Here is a 20,283-nt window from a genome sequence, read left to right as displayed (position 1 = left end):
GTCAGGAGTTGGAGACCATCCTGGCTAACACGGTGAAACCCCGTCTCTACTAAAAATACAAAAAAAATTAGCCGGGCGTGGTAGCAGGCACCTGTAGTCCCAGCTACTCAGGAGGCTGAGGCAGGAGAATGGCATGAACCCAGGAGGCATAGCCTGCAGTGAGCCGAGATCGCGCCACTGCTCTCCAGCTTGGGCAACAGAACGAGACTCTGTCTCAAAAAATAATAATAATAAAATAAAAAAATAAAACCATACATGTACATGAATTTTATACTTACCAACGTATGATTTTGTTTTTTTTTTTTTTGTGTGAACAGCCTTTGTCTAGCACTGTTTAGTAATGGTTTATCTGGTTGCACCTTGGCCATTGAATTTAGGGGTGCATGGAGATTAAGTTTTGGTTCATTGAGGCATGACTTTGAAAGTATATTAAATATGTACCCTGGCATCAGTTTTAGTAGGGGAGGTACAGCAAAGAAATGTGTCACAGTATTTAGTAGGAGTCGTGTTCTCGTAATGCTTCCCATCTTGTTGTGTTGAGAAGGCTTTTATGTAGAAAGCTGTTAAGAAACTGTATGGAAGCTTTCTTTGTATGACATGGTGATTTTTAAGCACATAGGTTTAGTTTACCAAATGACAGTAAGTGCTGTGGAGGATCTTGAAGGGCCTAGAGAAGAGTGCGTTTATTGGTGTTATGGGGGAAAGGCAGCTTCTCAGTGAATTTGAGGCAGGCCTTGAGGGATTGGGAAGATCTCTCATATTTGTACAGCACTTTGGAATAGTATACCTTACCTTACATACCAGCTCATCAGCTCACTCGATTTTGATGAAACTCTCAAGTAGATTGGTGGTGATCCTGTTAAGTACGAGACCTGGTTGGGACCCAGTGGTTTAAGTGACTTAACATAGAACACCTAGCAGTAGTTTGCCAAGATGCAAACCCTAATTTTTGGATGATGAGGGCTAACTGTATTACCATATGCAAATCAGTGAGGAGAGTTGGCATAGGTAAGGAGAATGAAAGACTGTTGTAGACAGGTAATTTGGACTCCTGCTTCCTCCTGCCTCAGTAGGCGGTGGCCATCCGTGAAGAAAGTCTTGTTGCTGGAGCCTTCATCCTGCTGCTTACATTTCTGAGTGGAGGGTTTCATGCAGATTTGGTTTGTGGATAGCTCTTGAATGCAGATTTATTGTTGTTGCCTTACACAGTATTAAAAAATCTAGGCACAGGGAAAGTTTATAAGCATTATGACTTAGTGGGTACCAAATAGGTATTCATCATTGGGTAGGAAAATTATTTCTAGGTGGGAAATACAGTTAGCCCTCAGTTTTTCACTGGAGTTGTCTAGCCTTTACAAGAGGTGGAAGGCAGCAGGGTCAAATACCCAGGTTAACCTGCCAGCACACTCCAATCAAGAATAGAAGCATGGGCAGGAGTCACTACGAGAGGCCAGGCGCGGTGGCTCACGCCTGTAATCCCACCACTTTGGGAGGCTGAGGTGGGCGGATCACGAGGATCAGGAGATCGAGACCATCCTGGCCAACATGGTGAAACCCCATCTCTACTAAAAATAGAAAAATTAGCCAGGTGTGGTGGCGCGTGCCTGTCATCCCAGCTACTCGCGAGGCTGAGGAAGGAGAATTGCTTGAACCAGGGAGTCGGAGGTTGCAGTGAGCTAAGATGGCTCCACTATACTCCAGCCTGGTGACAGAGCAAGACTCCATCTAAAAAAAAAATAAATAAATAGATAAATAAATACATAAATAAAATAAAGTCACTACGAGACTTGTTAATTTGTGCTAAATTAAGAATCTTACCAGAATACCCTTTTGTTGAAGCAAGAGATAATACTAAGAATTATTGCCAGTTTGTATGCTGCTGCAATCCAGACTATTTGAAGGGAAGATGTTCATGAAGTCCTCTTGGAGAGCTAGTGATGTTTTAGGACTCACAGAGCATTGTTGGGTAAGCTGTGTACCCTCACCTGCCAGGAGGTAGGTTGTGCAGGTGAAGGAGCCAGGGTATTTCAGAGGATGTCAGCGCCTTTTCTGGGGTAAACCAGCTTGTTAATAGAACAGTCCAAGACTTGGATTTAGATTTTCTGGCTCAAAAGTCAAGCTGGCTTGTCAGGATAGTTTAAGATTAGGGTTTAGAGACCTGGCAGACGGAGGGGAAGTCTTGGGTAAGACTCTCCTCTATCGCTCCTATTTGCTTCTTCTCCAGACCATTTATGTAGAATTTCCAGGACATATGGTATGGCTTTTGATGTTTTTCATCAGTTTGAGCTTTGATTTCTAACTTTTCTCCTCCTGTTTCAGGCTTATCCAGTCTAACCCAACTTACATAGTACAGTCGGCCCTTTGTATCTGTGGGTTCTGCATCTGTGAATTCAGCTAACCATGGTTTGAAAATACTTTTTTTAAAAAAACATTGCGTCGGCCAGGCACAGTGGCTCATGCTAGGATTATAAATCCTAGCACTTTGGGAGGCTGAGGCAGGTGGATCACTTGAGGTCAGGAGTTTAAAATCAGCCTGTTCAACATGGTGAAACCCCGTCTTTACTAAAAATACAAAAAATTAGCCGGGCATGGTGGCACGTGCCTGTAATCCCAGCTACTTGGGAGGCTGAGGCAGGAGAGTTCCTTAGAACCCGGGAGGTGGAGGTTGCAGTGAGCCAAGATTGTGCCACTGCACTCCAGCCTAGGTGACAGAGCGAGACTCTGTCTTAAAAAAAAAAAAAAAAAAAAATTATGTCTGTAGTGAACATGTACAGACTTTTTTCTTGTCATTATTTCCTAAATAATACAACAACCATTTACCTAGGATTTACATTGTATTAGGTATTTTAAGTAATCTGGAGATGATTTAAAGTGTATGGGTAGATGTGCATAGGTTATATGCAAATACACCATTTTATATAAAGGACTTGAGCATCCTTAGATTTTGGTTTCCATGGGGGATTCTGAACCAATCCCTCACAGATACAGAGAGACCACTGTATTCATTGCCTTTGCTTTCATATGTCTTTCTTTTCTTTATTTTATTTTTGATAACTTTAATATTATTAAAGGCTTACAAGTTCATTTCATTCAGACTGGATCTTAACTGTACTCCGACCATGTTCAAGTCTACTTTGATGCCATTCTAGGTAGTAACACATAGTTGCTATCATAGTTAAAGATGAGGGCATCTTTTCTTAAACCAAAATAAATTCCAGTTAAATAGTTAAGCATAAAAAGTGCAGCCATAGCACACTAGAAGAAAAGTAAGAATGGCTTTTATGATATTGGTGTGTTCTAATCTTTACCTAAAGGCCAGGAGCATAGGAAGAAAATGCTTTCATTTGACCACATAAAGACTTAAAGTTCTATACAGCAAAAAATTCATATTAAGCAAGGTTGAAAGACAAGTGGCAAGCTGAGCAAACTCTGATAAAGGGTTAATATTTGTCTCATTCAAGGAAGCACCACCAAAGGACAAAAATGATTAAGCAACAATGGAAGAATGGAGAAAGGAAACATAGAGTGGAGCAATAAATACATGAAAAGATGTTTAACTAGAGGAAGAATTCAAGTAATGCAAATAAAAATGAGGTCATTTTTTAATCCATTAGATGGATGAAGATTAAAGGAAGGTCAACAAAACCCAATATTGACACTGGATGGGAGAGCAGGAACCCTCCTAAACTTGCAATAATTGGTACAGCTTTTCTGCTGGGCAGTTTGGCAGCATGCATTGCAACTTAAAATATGCATACACTTTGACCCAGCAGTTTCACATCTAGGGATTCCTTTTAGAGATCTGTGTGGAGGCTTATTTGACAGAGTTGTTAATTGTGCAAAATTAAATGAAACATAAATATTCACTGGTGTCAATAGTACTTAGACATCTATATGCTTGTATGGTGGAATATTTCAAGGTACTTGTTAATCTGTATTGACTGGGATGGTGTCCCTGACACATGTTTGATTAACAAATTATAGAAAGGCAGGGTATGTAACGGAAACCCCTTGGTATTAAAATGTGTCTCTCTCACTCTGGGCTTCTGTGCACATAAGCGAGAACCTGGAATGATGGTATCCTAAAATCAGCAATATGTTACCCATGCTTATCCTTGGATGATGGGCTCAGGGTTATTTTAACTTTCTTTTATATTTCTGTATATGTATCTGTGTGCATGTGTATGAGTTCAAAGTGAGCATACATCTGTGTGCATGTGTATGAGTTCAAAGTGAGCATATATCATTTTTAAAATTGGAAACCTTCAATGTGAATTTCCGAGAAGAGGAATGTACAGAGTGTTGCAGGAATGTGTGGTAGGTAGGAGTTGGGAGCAAGGACCTAAGTAGGATACCTACCAAAGGCATCTCTACTCCTTTACATGCACTCAAATAGACAGTGCAGAACCCTGTTGCAAAGGAAAGCCTTGCCCATGCTTTCGAGGAGAGCCATGACCTTGAGGTAGCTTGAGTGGGTGGCTGTGATCAAATGAACTGGGTGGGGCTGACCCAGTTCTGTTTTTGTACCTGGTACAGCTGCACCCTTTTTGCATATATCTGCCTCGCTGGCTAAAGCAAGGTCATGCACGGGCTTCCTCTCTCTACCAGTCATTTCCCCTTCTAGTACATTTTGTCCAAGGCATGGTCTGTCTGTAACCTTGTCTCATTGGTGGTCAGGGAGAATTGGGTTGGGTTAGACTAAATCCAATCTTATAAAACCAAAGACTTTGCTTAGTTAATTCAGATCATCTTAGAAGATACAAGGCTGCTGTTTTTTATATGCTTGATTGTAAAGTTCCTGGGGTTTTGTTCTTTTCTTTTCTTTTCTTTTTTTTGAGACAGGGTCTTGCTCTGTCGCCTTGGCTGGAGTATAGTGGCGCGATCTCAGCTCACCGCAGGCTCGACTTTGTTCCTGGAATTTCTACTTTGTCTTTTTCCATTCTCTATTTCTCAAGGTCATGGACTGCGTGCTTTTAAGTTTTTTTCTTGTGATCCTTTTCATTGCTTAATTCAGTAATATAGGTGGCATTTAGTAAGCATTGACAAAATGATGAAATAAATAAGGTCAAGGATGGGCCTCTTTACAGATGACTTTTTTTTTTCTTTTTTAAAAAAGCAGAACTGGTTCTTCCTAGGTAGAGGAAAGCAGAGCTGCTTTGCATTGTTGTAGGGTGTTGGAGGTGCTGCAGGTGGACCCTCCCCTAGGCTAGAAGTAGAGTACCCTCTGTTCCCTCTCTTGCCAGTTTTTGTCCCTTGTAGCAGAGGGACTGCTGTGGATGTGGAGCGGAGCAAAGGTTTTTCCAGCCTTCTTTATTTTTTTTATTTTTTGAGGTGGAGTCTCACTGTCGCACAGGCTGGAGTGCAGTGGCGTGATCTCGGCTCACTGCAGCCTGCACCTCCCTCGTTCAAGCAGTTCTCTGCCGCAGCCTCCCGAGTAGCTGGGATTACAGGCGCCCACCATCACGCCCGGCTAATTTTTGTATTTTGAGTAGAGACGGGGTTTCACCATCTTGGCTAGGCTGGTCTTGAACTCCTGACCTCATAATCCACACGCCTTGGCCTCAGAAAGTGCTGGGATTACAGGCGCGAGCCACCGCACCCAGCCTTTCCTGCCTCCTTTAAAACAGCCCATGCTATAGACACTAAGGACACCTTTTATTATGTTCAGCTGACCCCTGGGCCCTGTCGGTGAGGTCTTTGAGTTTGATACTGAACTGTGGCGAAACTTTCCGAATACTCAGGATATCATGACTTGACCATCACCCTCTAGACTGGAATGTTTTTAGTCATGTTTTCTTGGTTTGTTTGAAGGTTTGAGACTTAGGGAAGCTATGAACAATAAAATCCTTTTTCAGTTGTACAAGAGCTGGGACAAGTGGCAAAGAGGTCAGCAGGCCTTTCTTCTACTCTATCACCTTAGGCCTCATCTTTGAAAGGTGGACTGCTTTGACAGTGCTGCAGCTGCAGTGGCTTCTGACACCCGCTTGAATGAGCTTGCAATAATGACATAAATGTGTCATGGTGTGCCATCATTGAAAAAGTACACTTGGCTGGGTGCAGTGGCTCACGCCTGTAATCCCAGCACTTTGGGAGGCCGAGGCGGGCGGATCACGAGGTCAGGAGATCGAGACCATCCTGGCTAACACGGTGAAACCCCACCTCTACTAAAAATACAAAAAAATTAGCCGGGAGTGGTGGCGGGCGCCTGTAGTCCCAGCTACTTGGGAGGCTGAGGCAGGAGAAGGGTGTGAACCCGGGAGGCAGAGCTTGTGGTGAGCCGAGATCGTGCCACTGCACTCCAGCCTGGGCGACAGAGCAAGACTCTGTCTCAAAAATATATATATATATGTGTATATATATATAGTCACCATATTAAATGATCATAGAGCCTTAAACCACCTAGATTTTCCAACTCCATCAAACTACTCATCTCTTATTACAATGAAGTGTGCAGTTGTGGCTTACTTTGCAAGTGGGATTAATATCTACTGTTTATTTCAAGATAAGTATTAGTAACATAACCTGGGGAAACCATTTTATACACATTTCCAGAGCAAGGGAGAGGAGGACTGAAGTGTTAGGGGTATGAAGTTTTACCTTTCTGAACTGATTGTGAAGTATTCTAAACATTTGTGTGGCTTTGTCTTTATAGACTGAAATCGCCAAGAGATTGAATACGATTTGTGCACAAGTCATCCCATTTCTGTCTCAGGAAGTAAGTAAAACTGTTCAGCTGTTAAAGTGCAATTATGTTGCTTCTCTGTTTGCAAATTAGCTAGTTTTAAGATGTTAATTTTATCACAAGGAACAAGTGTGAAGAACATCTGTTACAGCTGAAGTGTGTAAACCCCCTGCTAGTCTATCCAACACATCTGAGGGCACACTGTAGAAATGGTGACAATAGCTCAACCCCCAAATTAATTTTTTTTTTCCTGTGGAAAACTGCAAAATGACTATCCAATGTACAGCTTTTGCTTTAAGTAGCATAAGCTTGAGAGCTACTGAAAATTCAGGTGTCTTTTATATCTTTTAAATAGAAAGCTGTTCTCATACTGACTTTTACAAATGGTTCCATCAAGGTAGACTTTACTATGGAGGCAGATAGTTCTGTTGTACTTATGTATCAAGGCAGTTGTCTTAATGCTGTCCTTGAAGGGGTGGATGATAATAGTCCAAAATACATTAACTTACTGAGTCATATGCATGTATAAGCTATTTTGTTTAGTTACAAAGTCATAGAGGTTTAATCATAACATTCTTTGAGGGAGGAATCTCTTTATATGAGTAATCTATGAAATTGACTCAAGACTATTGTATTTTAGCTTTGCCTTGAAAAGTTTACCTTCCTTCTGGATATAAGCTAGTAAATGCTGTAACGTGTTCTAAGTGTGCACGGGATGAATGCATCTTCACGCAGGGTGGAAAGTTTATTGGACTAGGAGTTGGAATACTGGGTATCCTGGTTGGCACCTGTTGCTCCATGCCGGATGGTCACCATCTCATTATTGTTGTAACAGCCTCTTCCACCATAACCTTTGTCTGTCTGATATGACGATAGATTTGTCTGCCTTTTGAGTATATCAGTAGTTGTTAGACTTTAGTGATCCATGGCTCTATGTTACATTGTCATGCCTCCCAAAGTAAATTTATGGCTTTGTTTTTATTTGTGGGTGGAGTTGGGAGTTGGGAGGTGTGGGGTGAGTTTCCATCTCTGAACTGAGGCTGGAGTCCTTCCTTTGCCTTGTGGAGGGTAAAGAATCAAAAGGCTATAAAAGAATGAGAGGAATTCCAGGAGTTTCCGAAAATGACTGGTGGGTCAAGATTGGTTGATCAGACAAGTGATCAACCAATCAACGGATTTAATGTTAAAGTTTTAGGTATTAAAATGGGTATTTTATTTATTTATTTTAAAAATAGAGACAGGGTTCTGCCCTGTTGCCCATGCTGATCTTGAACTCCTGGGCTCACCCTGTCTTGGCCTCCCAAAGTGCTGGGATTACAGGCATGAGCCATTGCATCTGGCTGTAAAATGCATATTTTAAAATTGCTGTAAACTTATGAACCCCTTTTGTGAACAAGGGTGATCTTCCAAATTCTGTTCTATTTATTTTTTAAGGTCCTATGTTATCATTCTTTATGTCCTTTTTTGTTTTCTACCATTCCAAGCCGAAATTTACAGCCAGAAGTAGTGACTGGTGATGTTTAGAAATAAAGGGCAGCGCCATTCTCAGTTTTTCTTTCCCTATCTATGTTCTGTGAAAATAAAGTGTGGTTGAGAAATTCTGCATTTAAACCCTTCTACTTCAGCCTGCATTGCACACAGCATTTGACTTTTTGTTGTTAGAATATACAGTGAAGTTTTTGGCTGTTGCTAATGCCCTTTCTTCTCCTTGTTTTCAAAGCATCAACAACAGGTGGCCCAGGCTGTCGAACGTGCCAAACAGGTGACCATGGCAGAGTTGAATGCCATCATCGGGGTACGTGGCCTACCAGGTCTACCTCCTACAGTGTGTATAACCAGCTTTCATTTCTTATTAATTTGATGGCTTTACGTGTGTGTGTGTGTGTGTGTGTGTGTGTGTGTATCTTAACGTTGACCTATTTGATAAGGGTGGGAGGAGGAGAGGAAGAGACTTGGGGTGTGCTAAGGTATATGGAGGAAGAGGGCTTAGCATAAGGAAGATGACAGGAGAAGCATTTTAGGAGGGGACAAAAAATAAATCTATTAATTAAAAAAATTCTTTTTAGACAGACTAGGGTCTTGGTATTTTGCCTAGTCTGGCCTGGAACTCAAGTGATCCTCCTGCCTTAGGCTCCTGAGTAGCTGGGTCCAAAGGCAGGCACCGCCTTGCCCGGCCCTAAATCTCCTTTTAAGTGGGAAAATAAATGTAGTTCATCCTGTGACACCTAAACCACCCGTGCTTCATTAGTCTAGTAACAGCTTTAGGTTAGAATTTTAAATACTTTCCTCACTTCTGTCTTACAATGTTAGATCACAGTGAGGTCAATATGGGTCTCTGAATTATCATTTCATTTAGTTATCCTTGCTTTTTGCCTTTTGCTTTCTGGGGTATTCGAACCTATATAACTGTTGGCTCTTGTTCTTTCTTGTGCCTCTTTCATGAATTTTTAAATCACACACCAATGAAAAGAGCGCTCTCTTGCCATGGAAGAAGTGTTAATTGTCTGCCCTAGTGCTCCCTGCCTTTTCACCGGGGTTCTGCTCTCCTCTGTTGAGTTCAGTTAGTGCTCTGTGCTAGCCACTGGTTGTCAATCACAAGTCATTTGCTCTGCATTAATGAGTCTGGTGAACCGTGCATTCCATCCCCTGCATGAGTTCATCCCCCACCCCCCACTGCAGGACCTGGGACGGTTCTCATGTGTTCGTCCCCTTCCAGACTAAGCCAAAGAAGGAGCTGAAACAAGGGACCGTCCTTTCGGATTTTATTCATATGTGAGTGCCTTGAGCAGATTCAAATCACTCATTTATCAATTTATGTTAATTGCTTGTGAGATGATGCCCTGCTGGTCTTTATAGTTCCCTCAGACACTTTGTAATGATAATTAGACATGCTGCTGTACGGATTAAGAGTGCCATAGTCCAATGACGGCCACAGACAATGGAACCAGTTAATCCATCAGGGCTTAAAATTACATCCCAACTGGAGATGGAGAAAAAACATAAGAGCCAAGGAGGATTAAAGAATGAGCCTCAGCTTGAAAACTCTCCTTTCATCAGTTTCTCAATTGCAGATCTGCAGTTGAGTTGTCTGTGGTAAGCTATTGGCAGTCAATTAGGTGAAATAAACTAGGAGGGTGACCTTCATTTCCTTTTAATAGCTTTTTCCTCCCTGAAATGGGGAGCTTCAGTGGATTTTCAGCTTAAATTTTATTCAAGCTGCTTTATTACACTTGACAGCTTAGCTCTGCATAAACAATTCTCCCTCCTCTTCCCCCCAGATCCAGGCACTGCCTTCCCCCTCCTTCAGTATCACATTTTTGACTGTTACTTAGTGGGCTCTCTAATCACATTCAACAAAAAACACAATTACATCTGCATTTGTCTGCTGCCTTCTGTACCCTTTTCTTGTGTAATGAATTGCTTTATTTCAGAGATCAAATCAAATATTCACTGGTACTTTCGCATGTACTGTGTTTGATTAGCAAAGACTAATAGTGAATTGTACTTTGTAGCTCAAGCACAGAATTTTTTCACCCAAATGAATGAGGATGGAAAAGCCTGTTTTGATTAAAAGAAAACATATGCAAAGCAGTTCTCAAGTACCCAGTTAAACTTTGTGGAACATGTTTGTTTTCTGATAGACTCTACATTACGACATATAATTTCATGATGGTAAAACTCTGACGTTTAAATTCTCAAAGGCACCGCCCAGCTCTTGTGAATCTGCTTTGCACCTACACTTTAGGAAGGAGGAAATCGCATTAACCAGATGTTCATAGGTAATACCCATTTTGAGCTGAATCAGAGAATAAAAATAGCAGATCTTTTTAGAAGGGCAAATGAATTTCTAATTTTACGAATGGCTTTAGTCCAGGAAAAATGTTGTGGAGGTTATTATAAAGGCAGGTTAGCTCTGGATGTCTTGGCAACAGTAAACCAAAGTGGTGAATCAGGCGCAATGCAAGCGAGACTTACGCCCATTGTGTGTCTTGGGCATACTGGCATGTGCGGTTTTTATCATCGTAATTTTTGGATTAGTATATGAATTTATGTCCGAAGGCTCTTTTCAAGTTTGTAGTGATCAATAATTATCCCACACCTTAAGTTTCATGCTGTGGCATATGCTTGATTTTTGCCTGAAAGGAATTGTGTGTGTTCTGGAAAATTGAAGTAGCATAAAATTGGGTTGACAATTCAGTGGACCTTTGCACCCCTTCATTGAACATGCAGTGTGTCAACCTGTCTCCCCAGAGGGGAGGAGGTACCGGGAGACTGTCTGTTCCTACAAGCAGCAGCTGCGCACAGAGTAAATGCAGCCTGGTTTGATAGCAGCTGTCAGTATTGTTCAGGGGCCGACTTAGGGTAAAGAACAATGGGAGAGGCCACGCTCTTAGTCTGCATCCACTTTCAGGCTAAGAAAAGAAATAGTAATTTAACGGTTTAGACATCTATTACAAGTGTGAAAGATCATGAAAGAGTACCCTTTAAAATGCAAATGAGCCGAAACATTCTCATTCCCTTTAAGGTACAATCAAGGAGCTTTACTGCTTGCTTGACAGGGCTAAAGATATTTCTCTTTATCAAACCTGGAAAAAGTAAATCATCTCAAGGACATCCAGCTTCTAGGTTAGTTCAAGGTATGTCTTGGGCCTGTGGGTGCTCTTTGAGGAGACAGAGAGAGGTTGTATTTTTTCTGTGCTTGTTGAGTGAATTAACAGTCCCCGTTTCTCACCAGCATAGAAATTGTAGTTCTCCTGTCTGACAAAAAATACTGAATTTTAATTCTTTCTCACCATAGCACCTGCCTTCAACTTACATAGAGTATCGGTATTTAAGAAAAATAAGCTTCTTAGGTATTTGATACTGGAGAGACTATTGAAATATTTTTGTAGACCTTTTTTTAAACAGCTTTGACAGCAAATTTGATGACTGGCAGAATAATAACTACAGCCCTACTTTTTGACTGTTGCTTCTTACCAATTCTTTTCCTATTAAATGTATTGTAGTCTTGTCACAATGAAAAGGATAATTTATAGTGCAAAGGTGTACAAAATATGTACAAGGTTTATTTGGTTTGACACACAGCTCACTTAGGCCTTAGAAAACAAGTCGCATTGTGGGAGGGGAACTTACTCATTTGAGACCTTGAGTTTTTAGATCAGGATCGTTTTTACACCATAAGCAACATTTTTGTTTGTTTTTTAAAATTTCTATTAAGAATGATCAAAACAAAATTGGTTATTAAATGTTGTAACATCTTTTTTGTGGAATGGCTAATGGCTGCCGGAATGCAGGGATAATTGATTGAAAGACTCTTCAAGACCACTTCTCCACTTTATTATTTGGGGAGTTTGGAACTAAAAGCTCTCTTCTACCTGCTCTGATAGATATTGAATAATTGATTTCAGTTGGGATTGGGATTTTAAATAATTATTGTTCTCTTTACATCACAGATAATCGAGGGATAATATAGAGAGATACATATCTGTACACACATATATTTGTTTTTTTTCAGTTGATGTATAATTGTAATATAGTGAAATGCACAGCTTGATTTTTGATACCTGTGTATACCTGGTAACCCACATTCCACAATAAGGGGGTGGTTTCCAGGACCCCAGTGAATTCCATTATTCTTACAGTTTTTCCCCTTCTCCTAAAGAAAGATATTTGCTTTTTTTTTTTTTTTCTTTCTTTTGGCATGTGAAAGAAGAGCTAAAGATGCTTGGGTTTTTTTTTTTTTTTTGGAGACAGAGTGTTACTCTGTAACCCAGGCTGGAGTGCAGTGGTGTGATCTCGGCTCACTGCAACCTCTGCCTCCCAGGGTTCAAGTGATTCTCCTGCCTCAGCCGCTCGAGTAGCTGGGATTACAGGCATGCACCGCCATACCCAGCTAATTTTTGTATTTTTAGTAGAGACAGGGTTTCACCATGTTGGCCAGGCTGGTCTTGAACTCCCAAACTTAGGTGATCCACCCGCCTCAGCCTCCCAAAGTGTTGGGATTACAGGTGTAAGCCACCGTGCCTGCCCATAAAGATGGTTGTTTTTTTAACTGAAAAGTTAAAAAAGAATCAGCTAATTGCATTTTAAAAAATATTAATAGTAAACAATGGCACAGTTGTATATTTTATTTCTAACCACCTGTTGGTCCATTTCATGGTGTTTTTGGTAATCCACATAGGAATATTTACATTGTGTTGCCTTGGACAAAGCATGGGTCTTGGGATCAGATGGACTTGGGGAGGATGCTTAGCTGCCATCTATTAGCTTTATGACCTCATATAGTCAGTTAACCTCTATCAGTGTCCCCTATCTGTAGATGGTAATACCATCTACCTTCCCAGCCTTCCCTGAACATGTGTTCCTGACTCCTTGAACTGCAGTTTTGTCTGCCTGGTTTCCCTAAGTGCTTGTAGCAGATCTGTGGGTCCAGTTGGTCAAGTCCTGGTCGGTGGTGGTTGTGCCAAGCAGCAGTGCACCTCCTCCTTTGTCTTTAGTGGTTACAGGGATGTGGGTGTTTGAGATTAGACCCAGCCAGATGCTTTGCTCCTGCCATTAAGTTGTTGTGCATGAATGACTTTTAATAAGGAAACAATAGTGAAAAAGGATGGCCATTTAGCTTTTGATGTGCAAACTTAAGTTTGGGGAACAGATGGAGACAGAATTGAGAGCAAAAATGTGAAGACATCATTGGCTTCCTTACCTAACACAAAGAATAAGGCAGATAGTGTCATTGTTGGCACAAGAGGTTATAGGAATCATTCTGATAAAATTGGGAGGGAAGAGAGAGAAGACATCGTCAGATGACCAGTGGGGACTGTCCTTCCCGTCCACAAAATGCCAGGTTTCTATTTGTGGCCTCAGAGCTGACAGTTGGGTGCAAGAAAATTTGAGCAGTTACCCATAGTAATGCCTGTGAACTTTAGGAGATCAAGAAATTTGAGTTTGTTTACATATAACCTATGCACAAGAGAAAAAAAAAACCATGAAATTTGGGTTTAGGCAACCTCATTTTTCTTTCTCACTTATTTGGATGTAGTCTGACTTATTTTTCATGAACATAACCTTGGTCAAGTCATATGGGGCTTATATGGGAATCTGTTTATTGGTCAGATTTCTGTATTCCTTCTCCATAGGCAAATATCTGATTTTGTATATTTTAAAACAACTTAGTATAAAATTAAAAATAAGTCTAGGGTATTTTGTGATGTCTGACTAGATGTTTTTGTGTAGGGGATGGCTGTGAACTCAAACTCCTAAAACATTTGTAAAAGGAGCCTGTCTATCCCTAAGAGATTGAGTTGTAGACCTAAAGGGCTCTCCACTCTTGCATGAGATGATTGGTTTAAGGATTAGTAAAATGTTGGATTATTTTTCTCCTTTGGCTATAGCTGTCAGCTATCTATGGGATTGTAGTATGTGAAGTTTAAGAGGATGAGGTTGGCCTCTTATTCTTATGAGTAAGTGGTTAATCCCTGGAAAGCCATCAGTAACCCAGCTGTAAGTTTCTTTATAAAACAAATTCTCCCTAGGAGAATAATGCATATCCTGCTACCGAGAGAAGACTAAATAGCTACAACAAACATGGATCTTCTAGCTCTACTAACTTGTATTTAGTGACGTACTCTCTACTTAAATTCCAACAGTCTAGCCCTTTTATTAAATTTCCGAAGGGAAAGAGCAATATTGCAAAGAAGTCTTCGCAGCCCATTTCTCCTTTGGTTAAATTTGTTTGTTTGTTTTTACTGAGAGCACAACTAGGCGCCTGACAAATGCAGAACTTTTCCTCAGTGTCCGGATTATTGTCATCATGCTTTGTAGTTATTAGAAAAGTGTTGAAGCATTTACTTTTTAATTTCCCCACATATTTCTTTCCTTTTAAAAAAAAATTTTAATTTAAGTTCCGGGATACATGTACAGGATGTGCAGGTTTGTTTGATAGGTAAACGTGTGCTGTGATTGCTGCACCTATCAACCCACCCACATAGTTTCCTGTGATTTTTACTTGATTCCCTGGAATAAAGCATTATATATTCTTCATTTTTCCAGAAGGAGAAAAAAGCTTCAGAATAGAAAATAGAGTACCCCATTATAGGAGTTACACCTGTGTGTTTTTAAATTTTTTATTTTTGTGTGTACTAGGTGTATATATTTATGAGGTACAGGAGATGTTTTGATGCAGGCATGCAGTGTTTAATAAACACATCATAAAGAATGGGGTATCTATCCCCTCAAGCATCTATTTTTATTTTATTTTATTTTTTTTTGGAGACAGAGTTTTACTCTTGTTGCCCAGGCTGGAGTGCAGTGGCTTGATCTCAGCTCACCACAGCCTCTGCCTCCCGGGTTCAAGCGGTTCTCCTGCCTCAGCCTCCCAAGGAGCTTGGATTATAGGCATGTGCCACCACGCCTGGCTAATTTTGTATTTTTAGTAGAGACGAGGTTTCTCTATGTTGGCCAGGCTGGTCTGGAACTCCTGACCTCAGGTGATCTACCCATCTCGGCCTCTCAAAGTGCTGGGATTGTAAGTGTGAGCCACCAGACCCAGCAAGCATTTATCTTTTGTGTTACAATCTAATGACACTCTTTTAGTTATTTTAAAATTACAATTGAATTATTATTACTATTATTTTTTTTTTGGAGACGGAGTTTCTCTCTTGTTGCGCAGGCTGGAGTGCAATGGCGCGATCTTGGCGCTCACTGCAACCTCTGCCTCCCGGGTTAAGCGATTCTTCTGCCTCAGCCTCCCCTCCCAAGTAGCTGGGATTACAGACATGCGCCACCATGCCTGGCTAATTTTGTATTTTTAGTAGAGACAGGGTTTCTCCATGTTGGTCAGGCTGGTCTGGAACTCCTGACCTCAGGTGATCCACCTGCCTTGGCCTCCCAAAGTGCTGGGATTACTGACGTGAGGCACCGCACCCAGCCTATTGTGTGTTATTTTTAAAATTGAGATATGATACATACACCATCAAATTCACCTTTTTTTTTTTTTTTTTTTTTGAGACAGTGTCTCACTCTGTCACCCAGGCTGGAGTGCAGTGTGCAATGGTGCGATATCGGCTCACTGCAACCTCCGCTTCCTGGGTTCAAACGATTCTCCTGCCTCAGCCTCCTGAGTAATTGGGATTACAGGCACACACCACCACGCCTGGCTAATTTTTGCATTTTTAACACAGATGGAGTTTCACCATATTGGCCAGGCTGTTCTCAAACTCCTGACCTCAGGTGATTCACCTGTCTCTGCCTCCCAAAGTGCTGGGATTACAGGCATGAGTCACTGCACCTGGCCAAATTCATCTTTTTTAAAGCATACACTTCTGTGGTTTTTAGCATATTCACATTGCTGTACAACCATCACGACTATAAAATTTTTCTAGAACATTTTTGTCACCCTGTAAAGAAACTCCGTATTCATTACCATTTATTCTTCATGCCTCCTCCCCTAACCTCTGGCTGCTACCAATGTGCTTATCCATCTCTATGAATTTGCCTATTTTGGACATTTCATATGAATGGAATCATATAATATGTAGCCTTGTATGCCTGGCTTCTTTTACTTAGCATGTTTTCAAGGTTTATCAATGTTGTCGTATCACCAGTATTTTAGTCCTTTTTATTGACAATTAACATTTCATCAATATACTGCAGTTGCTTATTCATTCATAAGTTGATGGACATTTAGGTTATTTCCACTGATTGGCTATTATGAATAATGCTGCTATGAACATTTGTGTACAGGTTTTTGTGTGGGCATGTTTTCTCTTGGATTTGTCTCTGGGAGTAGAATCACTGGGTCTATGGTAACTTTTTGAGCAACAGCCAGACTGTTTTCCAAAGCGGCTGCATCATTTTACATTCCCACAATAGCGTACGAGAATTCCAATTTCTCTACATGATCTCTGGCATTTCCTGTCCATCTTTTTTATTCTTCGCATCCTAATGGGTGTGAGGCAGCATCTCCCGTTTTTGATTTACATTTTCCTGATGGCTGATGATGTTGAACATCTTTTCAATCAAAACCTGTATAGTTTTTGTAGTGGATCCACCTTCACATGGCTTGTCATAGCCTTAATGGCCTTCCAGGGAAATGGGATGAGCAAGGCAGTGGTCATGCAGGAGGAGTTGGCCTGTGTGGATTAGCTGAAATGGAGAAAGAATAAAGACAGGCCAGGCATGGTGGCTCACACATGTAATCCCAGCAGTTTGGGAGGCCAAGGCAGGAGGATTGCTTGAGCTCAGGTGTTGGACACCAGCCTGGGCAACATAGCAAGACTTTTTTTCCACTGAAAATCAAAAAAATTAGCTGAGTGTGGTGGTGCGTGCCTGTAGCTGAGTGTGGTGGTGCGTGCCTGTAGTCCCAGCTACTCAGGAGGTTGAGGTGGGAGGATTGCTTGAGTCTGGGACTTCAAGGCTGCAATGAGATAAAATCATGCCACTGTATCCCACCTGGGTGACCAAATGAGACCCTGTCTCTAAGAAAACAAAACAAAGGGCCGGGCGTGGTGGCTCATGCCTGTAATCCCAGCACTTTGGGAGGCTGAGGTGGGCGGATCACCTGAGGTTGGGAGTTCCAGACCAGCCTGACTAACATGGAGAAACCCCATCTCTACTAAAAATGCAAAATTAGCCTGGCGTGGTGGCACATGCCTGTAACCCCAGCTACTCAGGAGGCTGAGGCAGGAGAATCGCTTGAACCCAGGAGGTGGAGGTTGCCGTGAGCCGAGATCGCACCATTGTACTCCAGCCTGGGCAACGAGAGCGAAACTCTGTCAAAAAAAAAAACAAAAACAAAAAACAAACACACCACAAAGTACCATTTTAGCAAATTTCAAGTATACAATACCGTATTATTAACTATAGTCACCGTGTTGTACCTTGGAAATCCAGATCTTCTTTATCTTGGGTAACTGAAACCTTGTACCCTTTGACCAATTGCTCCTCATTTTCCCCTACCCCGCAAGGCAGCCGCCATTCTACTCTCTGCTTCTGTGAGTTGTACTCTTAGATTCCACATAGAAAGGAGATTATGCATTATTTGTCTTTCTGAATCTGCTTATTTCGCTTAGCCTACTGTCCTGCAGATCTGCCCATGTTGTCGTAAGTGGTAGGATTTTCTTCTTTTTCAAGGCTGAATGGTATTCCATTGTGTTTATAGGTACCACATTTTCTTTATCTGTTCATCCATCAACAGACATTTGGGTTGTTCGGTATCTTGGCTCTCGTGAATAGCACTGCAGTGGTCATGGATTGCAGATGTATCTTTGATATACTGATTTCATTTTCTCTCTCTTTCTTTCTTTCCTTTCTTTCTTTTCTTTCATTTTTTGAGACGGAGTCTCACTCTGTCACCCAGGCTGGAGTGCAGTGGCACCGTGTTGGCTCACTGCAACCTCTATCTCTTGGGTTCAAGCAGTTCTCCTGCCTCAGCCTCCGGAGTAGCTGGGATTATAGGCACCCACCACCATGCCTGGCTAATTTTTTTTTTTTTAAGTAGAGATGGGGTTTCACCGTGTTGGCCAGGCTGGTCTCGAACTCCTGACCTCAGGTGATCCACCTGCCTCGGCCTCCCAAAGGCTGGGATTACAGGCATGAGCCACTGTGCCCGGACCCCGGACCCCAATTTCATTTTCTTTAGATATATACCCAGAAGTGGGATTGCTGGATCATGTACAGATTGAGCAGCCCTAATTCTCAGCCAGTAAGAATATTGCAAATATTTAAAAATCTGAAAAAAATCCAGAATCCAAACATTGCTGGTCCCAAGCACTTCAGAAAAGGGATAATTAACCTTTTTGAGAAAGTAGTTCTATTTTTAACTTTTTGAGAAACCTCTATACTGTTGTTTTGCATCAGGGCTGTACCAATTTACATTCCTAAGAACAGTGTACAAAGGTTTCCTTTTCTCCACACCATCACTAACACATATCTTTGTCTTTTTGTTACCCACCATCTCATCGGGTTTGAGGTGACCTTTCTTTCTTTCTTTCTTTTTTGGAGATGGAGTTTTGCTCTTGTTGCCCAGGCTGGAGTGCAATGGCGCGATCTCCGCTTACTGCAACCTCTGCCTCCCAGGTTCATGCAATTCTCCTGCCTCAACCTCCTGAGTAGCTAGGATTGCAGGCATGCGCCACCACACCTGGCTAATTTTGTATTTTTAGTAGACACTGGGTTTCTCCACGTTGGTTGGGCTGGTCTCAAACTCCCAAACTCAGGTGATCCGTCCACCTCGGCCTCCCAAAATGCTGGGATTACAGGCGTGAGCCACTGCGCCCAGCCTGAGGTGATACTTCATTGTGGCTCTGATTTGCGTTTCCTTCATGATTAATGATATTGAGCATTTTTTTGTATATCTGTTGGCCATTTGTATGTCTTCTTTGAGAAATGTCTGTTCAGGAGGTCCTTTGCCCATTTTTAAATTAGGATACTTTTTTTAAATTTTTGTACTATTGAGTTTTTTGGATGTTAACCTCTTATTTGAGGTATGGTTTGCAAATATTTTCTCCCATTCCTTAGGTTGCCCATGCATCATTTTCTGTGTGCTCCTGCATTGAGATGGGGCCTTTAGTTGGATTGTTATTTTAGTTTTTGTTATTGTCTTCAAGTGGCTGGAGAATTCTTGGCCCCATAAGCAGTTTCTCCCTGTTTATCACCCTTGCCCCTCTTTACGTGAGAGGCCATTCACATAATGGGAGGTTTTGCGATAACTCCTGCAGTAGTGTCCTTGATGTTTTCTGCTGCCAGACAGCTCTTTTCCACGTGTTTACGTAGCATACCAGTTTTCTTCTTCTTTATTTTTATTTATTTATTTATTTATTTTGCTGTCTCCCAAGATAGGAATTGAGTGTTTTAAAGAACAGGGAAATAGCAGAAATCAAGGAAGAGTGATTTGGAGAGAACTGTCCACAAATGCTCCTTTTCACGTTTTTGTCCCCTTAAAAGAAAGTGTTTAAATACCGGGTGCTATAAATGCCACTTACTGTCACTCTTAGCATCAGAGGTGCCACTTAGGGGCATGGTTTTAGTTTGGGTTGGGTTAAGTCTGTGATTTTTTATGACATAGTTTTTCTTGGGGTTACAAAGCGGGTGAAGTTTCAGAAATTAAAGTTGATTCCATGGTTGGTGGTAAGGAGCTTAGTTTCCGGTCAGGAGAAGGTGGGCATTGGCCTGTGTTTTCATACTGGGTGTCCTTCCCAGTTGTGAGAGGCTACAACAACATGGTGATAAGCCATGTGCTGTGACTGTGTGTAGAAACTATACCATTACAGTAACACTCTGAATGTAAACAGCAAAGTCAGTTTCATTATAGTAATATAATTGACCCAAGCTGCACTAAGTAAAATGTGAATTAAAATTCTCAATGCGTGGCTGTTGTTTGACATGGATGAGGTCGCTTTATTCCTTGTGGGTTTTCGGTATCATTAACTCAGGGTTTGGCATTTGTTTTATTTGTCTCACTCTCAGCCTATTCAAATGATTTTGGTTAGAGCAAGTGCACTGATCTCTTTATCCCCAAATCTGAACGTCTGTCATTCCCTTTAGGGCCCCAGAACACCAGTATGTAAAATTTCCCAGTGTAGTCCTTTCTCAAATTGCTTTGT

The 20,283-nt window shown here is 41.4% G+C and overlaps 1 protein-coding gene across 5 annotated transcripts in view; it reads left to right on the top strand.

The window, feature by feature from the left end:
- Positions 1-20,283, top strand: part of TLE1 (TLE family member 1, transcriptional corepressor) — a 107,034-nt gene that overhangs the window by 27,698 nt on the left and 59,053 nt on the right. For 2 of the 5 annotated variants that reach the window (XM_008963855.4, XM_003811447.6), the window contains exons 5-6: positions 6,653-6,715; positions 8,403-8,477. The exons of 1 other annotated variant lie outside the window; for it this stretch is intronic. In XM_008963855.4, the coding sequence (XP_008962103.2) occupies positions 6,653-6,715; positions 8,403-8,477 (138 nt within the window). Of the gene's footprint in view, positions 1-6,652; positions 6,716-8,402; positions 8,508-20,283 lie in introns of all 5 variants that reach the window. 2 more of the 5 variants (XM_008963850.5, XM_008963848.4) reach the window with 1 other exon arrangement.

This window comes from Pan paniscus, chromosome 11 (genome assembly GCF_029289425.2).
Source record: "Pan paniscus chromosome 11, NHGRI_mPanPan1-v2.0_pri, whole genome shotgun sequence".
NCBI classification, from domain to species: domain Eukaryota; kingdom Metazoa; phylum Chordata; class Mammalia; order Primates; family Hominidae; genus Pan; species Pan paniscus.
This window is presented reverse-complemented; position numbering and strand designations above follow the sequence as displayed.